At 39.9% G+C, this 13,351-nt stretch overlaps 1 protein-coding gene across 5 annotated transcripts in view; it reads right to left on the bottom strand.

The window, feature by feature from the left end:
• TOGARAM1 (TOG array regulator of axonemal microtubules 1) overlaps window positions 1-13,351 on the bottom strand; it is a 112,283-nt gene that overhangs the window by 46,393 nt on the left and 52,539 nt on the right. For 3 of the 5 annotated variants that reach the window (XM_008957131.4, XM_034937500.3, XM_008957133.4), the window contains 2 exons: window positions 2,215-2,307; window positions 607-782 (listed from right to left, as the gene is read on the bottom strand). In XM_008957131.4, coding sequence (XP_008955379.3) covers window positions 607-782; window positions 2,215-2,307 — 269 coding nt within the window. The remainder of the gene's footprint in view (window positions 1-606; window positions 783-2,214; window positions 2,308-13,351) is intronic. The other 2 variants (XM_008957132.4, XM_063596065.1) reach the window with 1 other exon arrangement.

Raw genomic sequence — 13,351 nt, 5'->3', positions numbered from 1 at the left:
AGTCTGTCACTACTTAAGTGTGTCCTAGAAAACAGAATATACCCATACATATATATGTATATATAGTACATGTAAAATATAAAGTACATGGAGAATACAAAGTATATTACATACTTTATCCCCAGGATAAGAATGCCTTTATTAAGTGGGAAGGACGAATAATCTATATTTAAATGATTAAGAATCAAAATTCCTTTTTTTTTTTTTTTGAGACAGTTTCACTGTATTGCCCAGGCTGGAGTACAGTGGCGTAATCACGGTTTACTGCAGCTCAAGTCCGACCGTCCGAGCTCAAGTGATCCTCCTACCTCAGCCTCCCAAGTAGCTGGGCCCATAGGCACGCATGGCTGTAGCTATATTTTTGTGTTTTTCCTAGAGAAAATAGGCTCTCTACTTTCTCGGGCTAATTTTTGTATTTTTCCTGGCTAATTTTTGTATTTTTCCTAGAGACAGGGCTTTGCCACATTGCCAAGGCTCAAAATTTCAACTGCACTAAGATTTTTTAAATTTTAATTGAAATACTTTCACCACCCCACATCTGATATACACAAAACAATGACATACTGTAAGCTTAAATTTATTCTAATAATTAGCAAATAACCTTACATCTTTTTCATTCTCAACATCAAGATATGATGAAATATTTTGCTGGACTGATCTTCCATAAATCCCTGATGGTGGTTCAATACTTTGTTTAATTGAAAATGTATCCCCATTTTCCACAGAAGATATCACTGATTGGCTGCAGGTTGCTGGTGCTGAACTTAAACTTCCAAATACGCCTGAAATCAACCAACCACCAAATAGTCATTAACTAATTATGTGATGGTACTCTAGATAACAAAGTTTAAGGCAAGGCTCTTGCCTTCAAGAATCAAACAACACAGTTAGTAAGAAAAACATGCTAAATAATTATAAAATATAAAAACAAATACCCTAATAGGGCATTAATATAAGAGGTGGCAGAACGCAGTTCATGATAATAAGTGAGAGCTGCATATTATAAGTGGTAAGCACACATAAATAAAAGGTTGCTGTGAGCTGTTTTTTGTTTGTTTGTTTGTTTGTTTTGAGATAGTCTCTCTCTGTCACCCAGGCTGGAGTGCAATGGCACAATCTCGGCTCATTGCAACCTCCACCTCCCAAGCTGAAGCAATTTTCCCACCTCAGCCTCCTGCGTAGCTAGGACTACAGACGCACAGCACCAGGCCTGCCTAATTTTTTTTGTTTGTTTGTTTGTTTGTTTTTTTTGGTAGAGATGGGGTTTTGCCATGTTGTCCAGGCTGGTCTTGAACTCTTGAGTTCAAGTGATCTGCCCGCCTGGGCCTCCCAAAGAATGGGATTACAGGAGTGAGCCACTGCGCCTGGCAGAGCTGGGTGTTTAAGATGGTTTCAAGGAGCAAGGATTTGAGCTGGGATTTGAAGACAGGAAGGATCTGTATAAGGTAAAGAAGGAGAGGGGGAAATCTATGAGATGGGGATGTTTACATGCAGAGTTGAAAGTTTCTAAAGCATTTATGTGGAGCGAATAAATGAGCTTGGCTGGGCAAATAAAGGAATAACAGAAAATAAGTTTACAAGAGTAAGCTGTAGCCAATCTGAGGAGGGTTTTAAAATAACCTAATGAGACTATCAAGCAAAGAAGTTAGGACAAATTTTTCAAAACGTTTATTCTATTTCATTATATTGAACAAAAATAAGATGCATACCCTCAATGTATATTACCACATTCTAGTTTTCAATTAAAATAGAAAATAGCTTTAAAGGATACTTGCAATAATTTTGTTCAAGGTCCCTTAGCCCCCTTAAAATATATAACAGGAGTTTAATTTTCACTTGTCTAGATCTTCTATGGGAGATAATTATATTAATTTACATTGATTATTACGCTGATAAATAAGGGCTACTTGAATTTAAACTATGCTAAAACTAAGTAAGCTATCCTAAAATAGTCTTAGAAGTACCTAAACTGCAGCTGTCACATAATACATCTCTCTGAAAATTAATGACATGAATTTACTATAGTTTCATTAGAAGATACAAATGTGAAGGTAAGTATTCACTTCTAATTATTTTAATGAAGATAATGTAATACATTTTTAAAAAGAAGTTCCACTCAACACTTGAATCACATTCTTTTCTATTCCTTATTGATAGGCTTTGCTTCTGTATGATGAATACATATAATTAAGAAGCGAAATAACTTTGAAATACCTTTTCCAACAACTACTACTGAGTCTTCTGATAAAGCCTTTTTTGTGGTTGTGAAGTCAAAACTGGAAATTTGCTGTGGATTTGATGATGACCCTGTAAATCCCCCAAAAAACAAAACAAATACTTAAAAATATTTGCTTATTATGTAGTATCTTAGGATATTGTAACATAGTCTTTTAAAACTGAAAATTTATTTCATACAAAGAATTTACAATTTATTCACACATTCATTAAGTCATTATAAATGTTTGTAACTGCAATACTAGAATGGACTAGGCACTTAAACCTTCCTTTCCTTTTTTTTTTTTTTTTTTTTTTGAGATGGAGTCTCGCTCTGTCGCCCAGGCTGGAATGCAGTGGTGTGATCTTGGCTCACTGCTACCTCACCTCCTGGGTTCAAGCGATTCTCCTGCCTCAGCCTCCTGAGTAGCTGGGATTACAGGTACGCACCACCATGCTCAGTTCATTTTTGTATTTTTAGTAGAGATGGGGTTTCACCATTTTGGTCAGGCTGATCTCGACCTCCTGACCTCACGATCCGCCTGCCTCGGCCTCCCAAAGTGCTGGTATTACAGGCGTGAGCCACCATGCCTGGCCCCTTCCTTTCCTTAAGGAGTTTACATGTCAGGGTGAGGTGTGAGAGGCATACAAGCGACTTATCACAGCATGATAATCAGGCAACAAAAGGGTCATCAAAAAGAAAATCCTCTGACATCAGAAAACAGATCAGGTCAATGTCACAGCAATCTGTGCTTTTCTAGGTTAACTTTTATCTTAGTTTCTGATTCTTTATTTACAATCCTACTAGACTGTAAGTTCCATGGGGATAGGATCTATGTCTAGTTTTGATGATTATTCTTTCCTGGAGCCTAATATAGTGTTTGGCACATACCAGGTATTCCATAAATATATGTTAGATGAATGTATCAAGGCAAAAAAAGAAAAGAGAAATACGTATTGCTTTAGGTTTTATGAAAGAAAAGCAGTTAAACAGTGATAAAGTCAATCAAATAATTGATTTTTAAAAATTAAGCAGCAGATAGATTGTTTTGTCAACTGCTAATGCTAATAGTAACCTGGCTTTATGTGAAAATGGCAAAGATTAAAGAAAGAAATCCATGTAAGTGACCATTTTTCATGTATTTCTTCTTTAGTATGCAATCAAAATTAGTACACACATCAACTAACAGAAACACGGGTTAGCCCAAAAATGTGTTCTGTGACAAAGAGAAAAAAATCACAGTAAATGGAATAATTTGCTCAACAGTCCACATAAACATAAAATCTATACATAAACTATCAAGAGATGAATGATTAGACAAATCTCATCAAAAAATATAAAAGACATGTTATCTCCAATGAGTTTAACTTCATTTATAAGAGAAGCTGTCATTAATCATTTTTAATATATTTTTATGTTTTACACTATATTTTTTTCTTAAAGAAATGTTGAAAGAAATATTGTTCATTAAGTCTCAATTCTAAAATATATAGAAAATATGTTTAAAGGCTTCTTCACACACAAATATCATTATATATTTTTTCTTTGTTATAATACTTCCATCTAATTCAAATATCGAAAGAGTAAATAGTAAATCATGGAATCTAGTTTGCTAATACTTCAAGCACCCTCCACTTTCTCAAGTTATTAACTGAGACAGCAGACATGATATGGACCATTACAACTAGGAAAGGGCACCTAGGTCCTTCACATACAAACTAAAGAAACTAGTATTAAAAGTGCGAGAGCATAGTGCATGAAGAGAAAAATAGTAAGAGGTAATATAAAAATAAATTAAGCTGATGCAAGATTATTAAGGGTCTTAAAAGTTATGCTATAGGGCCAGGCATGGTGGCTCACGCCTGTAATCCCAGCACTTTGTGGGGCCGAGGTGGGCAGATCACCTGAGGTCAGGAGTTCAAGACCAGCCTGGCCAACATGGTGAAACCCCTTCTCTACCAAAAATACAAAAATTAGCCATGCATGGTGGCGCATGCCTGTATTCCCAGCTACTCATGAGGCTGAGGCAGGAGAATCGCTTGAACCTGAAAGGCAGAGGTTGCAGTCAGCTGAGATTGCACCACTGCACTACAGCCTGGGCGACAAGAGTGAGACTCTGTCTTAAAAAAAAAAAATTTATGCCACGGAGTAGGAACTTTGTTCTGTAGAAAACAGAGAACCACTCATGTTAAGCTTGCCAACGGGGCAAGACTTTTCTTTATATGTCACAGAAAAAATGGGAATAGCTCTAGGGGTCCTTACACAGGTCTGAGGGACGAGCTTGCAACCCCTGGCATACCTGAGTAAGGAAATTGATGTAGTGGCAAAGGGTTGGCCTCATTGTTTACGGGTAGTGGTGGCAGTAGCAGTCTTAGTATCTGAAGCATTAAAATAATACAGGGAAGAGATCTTACTGTGTGGACATCTCATGATGTGAACAGCATTCTCACTGCTAAAGGAGACTTGTGGCTGTCAGACAACAATATCAGTTATCAATATCAATATCAGATATCAATATAAATATCAGGCTCTATTACTTGAAGGGCCAGTGCTGCGACTGCACACTTGTGCAACTCAACCCAGCCACATTTCTTCCAGACAATGAAGAAAATATAGAACATAACTGTCAACAAGTAATTGCTCAAACCTATGCCGCTCGAGGGGACCTTCTAGAGGTTCCCTTGACTGATCCCAGCCTCAACTTGTATACTGATGGAAGTTCCTTTGTAGAAAAAGGACTTCGAAAAGTGGGGTATGCAGTGGTCAGTGATAATGGAATACTTGAAAGTAATCCCTTCACTCCAGGAACTAGTGCTCAGCTGGCAGAACTAATAGCCCTCAGTCAGGCACTAGAATTAGGAGAAGGAAAAGGGTAAATATATATATACAGACTCTAAGTATGCTTACCTAGTCCTCCATGCCCACGCAGCAATATGGAGAGAAAGGGAATTCCTAACTTCCGAGGGAACACCTATCAAACATCAGGAAGCCATTAGGAGATTATTATTGGTGGTACAGAAACCTAAAGAAGTGGCAGTCTTACACTGCCGGGGTCATCAGAAAGGAAAGGAAAGGGAAATAGAAGGGAATCACCAAGCAGATATTGAAGCAAAAAGAGCTGCAAGACAGGACCCTCCATTAGAAATGCTTACAGAAGGACCCTGAGTATGGGGTAATCCCCTCCAGGAAACCAAGCCACAGTACTCAGAAGAAGAAATGAATGGGGAACCTCATGAGGACATAGTTTCCTCCCCTCAGGATGGCTAGCCACCGAAGAAGGAAAAATACTTTTGCCTGCAGCTAACCAATGGAAATTACTTAAAACCCTTCACCAAACCTTTCACTTAGGCATTGATAGCACCCATCAGATGGCCAAATCATTATTTACTGGACCAGGCCTTTTCAAAACTATCAAGCAGATAGTCAGGGCCTGTGAAGTGTGCCAAAGAAATAATCCCCTGCCTTATCGCCAAGCTTCTTCAGGAGAACAAAGAACAGGCCATTACCCAGGAGAAGACTGGCAACTAGATTTTACCCACATACCCAAATCTCAGGGATTTCAGTATCTACTCGTTTCGGTAGATACTTTCACTGGTTGGGCAGAGGCCTTCCTCTGCAGGACAGAAAAGTCCCAAGAGGTAATAAAGGCACTAGTTCATGAAATAATTCCCAGATGCGGACTTCCCCGAGGCTTACAGAGTGTGACAATGGCCCTGCTTTCAAGGCAACAGTAACCCAGGGACATCCCAGATGTCAGGTATACAATATCACTTACACTGCACCTGGAGGCCACAATCCTTGGGGAAGGTCGAGAAAATGAACGAAACACTCAAACAACATCTAAAAAAGCTAACCCAGGAAACCCACCTCACATGGCCTGCTCTGTTGCCTATAGCCTTACTAAGAATCCGAAACTCTCCCCAAAAAGCAGGACTTAGCCCATACGAAATGCTGTATGGACGGCCCTTCCTAACCAATGACCTTGTGCTTGACCGAGAGACGGCCAACTTAGTTGCAGATATCACCTCCTTAGCCAAATATCAGCAAGTTCTTAAAACATGACAAGAAGCCTGTCCCTGAGAAGAGGGAAAGGAATTATTCCACCCTGGTGACATGGTATTAGTCAAGTCCCTTCCCTCTGATTCCCCATCCCTAGATACATCCTGGGAAGGACCCTACCCGGTCATTTTATCTACCCCAACCGCGGTTAAAGTGGCTGGAGTGGAGTCTAGGATACATCACACTGGAGTCAAACCCTGGCTACTGCCAAAAGAACCCGGAAATCCAGGAGACAATGCTAGCTATTCCTGTGAACCTCTAGAGGATCTGGGCCTGCTCTTCAAGCAACCGTGAGGAAAGTAACTAAAATTGTAAATCCCCATGGCCCTCCCTTATCATATTTTTCTCTTTACTGTTCTCTTACCCCCTTTCATTCTCACTGCACCCCCTCCATGCCACTGTATGACCAGTAGCTCCCGTTACCAAGAGTTTCTATGGAGAATGCGGCTTCCCAGAAATATTGATGCCCCATCGTATAGGAGTTTATCTAAGGGAAACCCCACCTTCACTGCCCCATACCCATATGCCCCGCAACTGCTGTAACTCTGCCACTCTTTGCATGCATGCAAATACTCATTATTGGACAGGGAAAATTTTTAATCCTAGTTGTCCGGGAGGACTTGGAGCCACTGTCTGTTGGACTTACTTCACCCATACCAGTATGTCTGATGGGCGTGGAGTTCAAGATCAGGCAAGAGAAAAACACATAAAGGAAGTAATCTCCCAACTGACCCGGGTACAGAGCACCCCTAACCCCTACAAAGGACTAGATCTCTCAAAACTACATGAAACCCTCCATACCCATACTCACCAGGTAAGCCTATTTAATACCACCCTCACTGGGCTCCATGAGGCCTTGGCCCAAAACCCTACTAACTGTTGAATGTGCCTCCCCCTGCACTACAGGCCACATATTTCAATCCCTGTACCTGAACAATGGAACAACTTCAGCACAGAAATAAACACCACTTCCATTTTAGTAGGACCTCTTGTTTCCAATCTGGAAATAACCCATACCTCAAACCTCACCCGTGTAAAATTTAGCAATACTATAGACACAACCAACTCCCAGTGCATCAGGTGGGTAACTCCTCCCACACAAATAGTCTGCCTACCCTCAGGAATATTTTTTGTCTGTGGTACCTCAGCCTATCACTGTTTGAATGGCTTTTCGGAATCTATGTGCTTCCTCTCATTCTTAGTGCACCCTATGACCATCTACACTGAACAAGATTTATACAATTATGTCGTACCTAAGCCCCGCAACAAAAGAGTACCCATTCTTCCTTTTGTTATCCGAGCAGGAGTGCTAGGCAGATTAGGTACTGGCATGGGCAGTATCACAACCTCTACTCAGTTCTACTACAGACTATCTCAAGAACTAAATGGTGACATGGAACAGGTTGCCGACTCCCTGGTCACCTTGCAAGATCAACTTAACTCCCCAGCAGCAGCAGTCCTTCAAAATCGAAGAGCTTTAGACTTGCTAACTGCAGAAAGAGGGGGAACCTGTTTATTTTTAGGGGAAGAATGCTGTTATTATGTTAATCAATCTGGAATCATCACTGAGAAAGTTAAAGAAATTCGAGATGGAATACAACGTAGAGCATAGGAGCTTCCAAGCACCAGACCCTGGGGCCTTCTCAGCCAGTGGATGCCCTGGATTCTCCCCTTCTTAGGACCTCTAGCAGCTATAATGTTGTCACTCTTCTTTGGACCCTGTATCTTTAACCTCCTTGTTAAATTGGTCTCTTCCAGAATCGAAGCGGTAAAGCTACAAATGGCTCTTCAAATGGAGCCCCAGATGCAGTCCATGACTAAGATCTACCGCAGACCCCTGGACCAGCCTGCTAGCCCATGCTCTGATGTTGATGACACTGAAGTCACCCCCCCCGAGGAAATCTCAACTGCATGACCCCTACTATGCCCCAATTCAGCAGGAAGCAGTTAGAGCAGTCATCAGCCAACCACCCCAACAGCACTTGAGTTTTCCTGTTGAGAGGGCAGACTGAGAGAAAGGACTAGCTGGATTTCCTAGGCCGACAGCGAGTCCCTAAGCCTAGCTGGGAAGGTGACTGCATCCACCTTTAAACACGGGGCTTGCAACTTAGCTCACACCCGACCAATCAGGTAGTAAAGAGAGCTCACTAAAATGCTAATTAGGCAAAAACAGGAGGTAAAGAAATAGCCAATCATCTATCACCTGAGAGCACAGCAGGAGGGGACATTGATTGGGATATAAACCCAGGCATTCGAGCTGGCAATGGCTACCCTCCTTGGGTCCCCTCCCTTTGTATGGGAGCTCTATTTTCACTCTATTAAATCTTGCAACTGCAAAAAAAAGAAAAAAAGAAAAAAGAAAACAGAGAACCACTCAAGGTTTTTGTTTTTTTTTTCCAGGTGTTAGTTTTATGTGTCAGTCAAGGTTCTGAGTATGGAAGAGATAATGACTGTATTTTAGAAAGACAATTCTGGAAGACTATGCAGCCTGGATTTAAGAGGAATGAAAATAAGAGGGAAGCCTTACCAGAAAGATTTGTAATTACCCAGGGAAGTGGTAAAGAGGGCCCAAATTACAACTATGGCAGCAGATACATTAAGTTAGACTGAGAGTAAATGATAGGATAAGCCACCTCCTAAACTTGGAAGGTAAAGAGACAAAAATGACTGTAAAGCTTTAAGCCTCCATAACTGGGAAAATGGTAACGCTACCAATAAAAATGGACATCAAAGGAAGAGAAATGGGTATAGGAAGAAAGCTAAATTTGGTTTTCAACGTGTTTGTTCTTGTTGCCAAGACAGATTTAGTAAATACCTGGTTCAGAGTTGGATGTGCGAATGTGATGTAATTTTATGGAGTAGAATTAACTTCTGGCTAAAAGATGTAAATATGTTTATGATTCTGCCATCTAAAAAAGGAAGCCACTAGCAGTGAATGAACATATTCAACAGTTATTTCAAAGCAATTAAAAGAAATAAAAAATTATATGAGGGTATGAGTTACTTTTAAGAAGAAAAGCATTTTTTGTCCTTGATTTTCTTTACATGGGAAATAAAACATGTAAATAAATGTGGAAAAATCATATTCTCTTTTGTAAAACAATAACAACTTATTGCTGCCAAACAGAACAGTACTAAACTATATTATAGACTAAATTTTAAGAAATTTACCAAAAAAAGTTTCTAATCAAGTTCCATCTTACTCAATTTGAGTTATGTCCACAAAAAATATTCATGTCCTAAAATGCCTGATTGTGTGCTCATACATAATTTAAGATAATCAGAAATGGCAGGCTAGGTGTGGTGGCTCACACCTGTAGTCCCAGCACTTTGGGAGGCCAAGGCAGGTAGATCACTTGAGGCCAGGAGTTCGAGACTAGTCTAGCCAACATGGTGAAACCCTGTCTCTACTGAAAAATACAAAATAAATTAGCCAGGCGTGGTGGCATGCACCTGTAATCCCAGTTGCTAGGGTGGCTGAGGCACGAGAATCACTTGAACCCATGAGGTGGAGGTTGCAGTGAGCCAAGACTGAGCCACTGCTCTCTAGCCTGAGCAACAGATGAGACTGTTTCAAAAAAGAAAAAAAAAAATCAGAAATAACATAGTACAGAAGTTGACCTTATAATGACCACAGCTGCTAAGCACATAAAAATAACAGCTTTTTATTTACTTACATATTTTAGATTATAGGTGCATCTTCTAATTATTAGGTTGGTGCAAAAGGAGTATGCAGTTAAAAATGGCAAAAGCCACAATTACTTTTGCACCAACCTAACATTTATTTAAATATTTATACCCTTCAAAACCACTTTTTTTTATTGTAAGGGAAATTTTTAAAATGCAGCTGTAATAGGATCTCTTAAGCAATGGACAGAGTAGTCACAGAGGTACTACTTGCTACTAAGTTTAAAAAAACCATTCTTAACAATGGTTCTTTTTTTCCTTTTTTGTTTGAGACAGAGTTTCACTCTTGTCACCCAGGAGTGCAGTGGCGCCATCTCGGCTCACTGCAACCTCCGCCTTCCGGGTTCAAGCAGTTCTCCTGCCTCAGCCTCCTGAGCAGCTGGGATTACAGGTGCCTGCCACCACGCCCAGCTAAGTTTTTGTATTTTTAGTAGAGATGGGGGTTTCGCCATGTTGGGCAGGCTGGTCTCGAACTCCTGACCTCAGGTGATCCACCCACCTCAGCCTCCCAAAGTGCTGGAATTACAGGCGTGAGCCACCACGCCTGGCCAAGAATGGTTAATGATAACAGCAAAGCTTTCTCAGGTTCTACCACAGGAAAATTATATTCCTGTTGCCCCAACTTTACTCCAGGGCTACAACCTAACTGGGCATCCGGGAGTTATTAATCCACATGATCTTCCATTCCATTTTAGTGGCAAAATGTCTTCTAAAAACGTGTGTGTGTGTGTGTGTGTGTGTGTGTGTGTGTGTGTGTTTTGTGTGCATGTATCTGGTGCATTTCCTGGGGGCAGAAGTCAGTAGAAATTCCCTAGTGTTTAACCTCATGAGCAGTTGCTTCCTTGCAGTGGCTCCTCAGGGAAGCCCAAAAATCATATACAAAGCCTTGAGTTCTCCTATTTGGCAAAATTATTTGAGCAACAACAGATCAGCAGCAGAGTAAGACGAAAAACCTCAAAACTGAGAATTCTCACTAATTTTTCTTTATCGGTATGCTTAGGGAGGATTCTGATTAAGATATTCAACCTTAAAAATTAACTTGTCATGAAATTTACTAACCTTTTGTATGCTTACAATGTCTTGGGTATTGTTTATTTTGTATTTCTAACGTGCTAGATGAAATATCAAGTGACCTATCGTCTTCAAAATCACCACATCCAAACCTATGGTTCATATGTTGACCAATTATGCTTACACTGGATGTTGTAAACCCTATAAAATATATGAATGATTCCAGCAATAATATACATAAGGTATATATCTCCCCTCTAAACCTATCTCAACTTCTAACCTTTTAAAAAGATAAGTAACATAATATTAGGAACTATAACATTATAGTACTTTTTGAAGTTTTATCCTATTTTAAATTATGTAATACTTTTCCCTTTCCTTGTTCTTAGCAGGTAAGAACATTTATTATATGCTATACTACAACATTTCATAAAATAGGCTTTAAAATTACAATGAGGCCAGGTATGGTGAATCGCATCTGTAATCCCAGCATTTCAGGAGGCCGAGGCAGGAGAATTCTTTGGGCCCAGGAGTTCAAGGCCAGCCTGGGCAACAAAGCAAGCCCCCACCTCCATCAAAAATTAAAATTAAAAAATTCACTGGGTGTGGGCCGGGTGTGGTGGCTCACTCCTGTAATTGAGCATGGTGTTTCACCATGTTGGTCAGCTTGGTCTGGAACTCCTGACCTCGTGATTCGCCCGCCTTGGCCTCCCAAAGTGCCAGGATTACAGGCGTGAGCCACTGCATCCGGCTTCTTTTTTCGTTTAAGACAGAGTCTCCCCAGGCTGGAGTGCAGTGGCATGATCCCAGATCACTGCAACCTCTGCCTCTCAGGCTCAAGCAATCTTCCCACTTCTGCCTCCCTAGTAGCTGGGACCAAAGGTGCACACCACCACCTCCAGCTTATTTTTGTACTTTTTGTAGACATACAGTCTTGCCATGTTGCTCAGGCTGGTCTCAAACCCCTGAGCTCAAGTGATCTGCCTACCTCAGCCTACTAAAGTCCTGGGATTACAGGTGTCAGCCACTGTGCCTGGCCTGACAAGTATTTTTTTAAATTGACACCTTTAACTTTACACTAAAAAAAAAAAATTTTTTTTAATCCAGAATTTACAAACTGTGACCTAAGAGATAGCTATTTCCCCATTTCTCTCTTTTCTCCTATTCCCATGAAAAATGAAAAAACTGAAAACTGAGAATGCTCAGTAATTTTTCTTTATTGGTATGCTTAGGGAAGATTCTGATTTAGAGATATTAAATCTTAAAAGTTAACTCACCATGAAATTTAACCTTCTGTACTGGCTTCACTGATGAGGCAGTAAACTACATAGGGATAAAGAGCTCAGTATCTGGAATCATGCTTCCTGGCTTTAAATTACAGCACTGCCACTCAAACTGCTGAGAAGACCTGGACAAGTCACTTAACCTTATTTGTAAAATAGAGATAATAGTACCTCTTCTACATCTGTTGTTAGGATTAAATGAAGAAAATACATATAAAGGGCTCCGCACAGTGCCTAACACATTTTAAGTACCCAAATGTTATTATATCCGTAATTTAAAAAAAAAAAAAAAGCAAAACCCTAATGTAGGTCTCCTTCTAATGAATAACAAAAATTTTAATTTACATTTGAATGTTTAAACTCATCACTCTTTATGAATACTCTGCAACTATTACAACCATAAAACATATACTAAATGCAAAATCTAGGCATTATATATTTGAGTCATTGTCCATTTTTATATATACTTCCAATGTAAACTATTAAGCAATAATGATGTGTGTATATATGTATAAATATATTTATTTATTTATTTATTTATTTATTTATTTATTTTTTGAGATAGGCTCTTGCTCTGTCATCCAGGCTGGAATACATTGGCGCTATCTTGGCTCTCTGCAGCCTCAACCTCCTGGGCTCTCCTGATTCTCCTGCCTCAGCCTCCTGAATAGCTGGGACTACAGGCGCACGCCACCATTCTCCGCTATTTTTTAATTTTTTTGATAGAGATTAGGTTTTGCTGTGTTGCTCAGGCTGGTCCCAAACTCTCGGGCTCAAGTGATTCACCTGCCTCAGCCTCCCAAAGTGCTGGGATTAGAGGTGTGAGCCACTGTGCCCAGTGAAATAGACTTTTAAAAAATAATGTTGTATTTGAATAAAAACAGGAAGGTAGGAAGAGGAGGTAGCTGGGGCAACAAGCTAGAAAGGACTGTAGAATAAAGGGCACTAAGTAAGTTCATAGAGAAAAGTCTCAAGAATATCCAATATTAAATCATAGAGAATTTGTAGAAAACACAGATTATCTTTATAAATTCTGTCTTGATAGTTAATTCATAAAATAAGACTCATAAACATACTGGCTTTGGGTGGAAATGTT

This window comes from Pan paniscus, chromosome 15 (assembly GCF_029289425.2).
Source record: "Pan paniscus chromosome 15, NHGRI_mPanPan1-v2.0_pri, whole genome shotgun sequence".
Classification (NCBI taxonomy): domain Eukaryota; kingdom Metazoa; phylum Chordata; class Mammalia; order Primates; family Hominidae; genus Pan; species Pan paniscus.
This window is presented reverse-complemented; position numbering and strand designations above follow the sequence as displayed.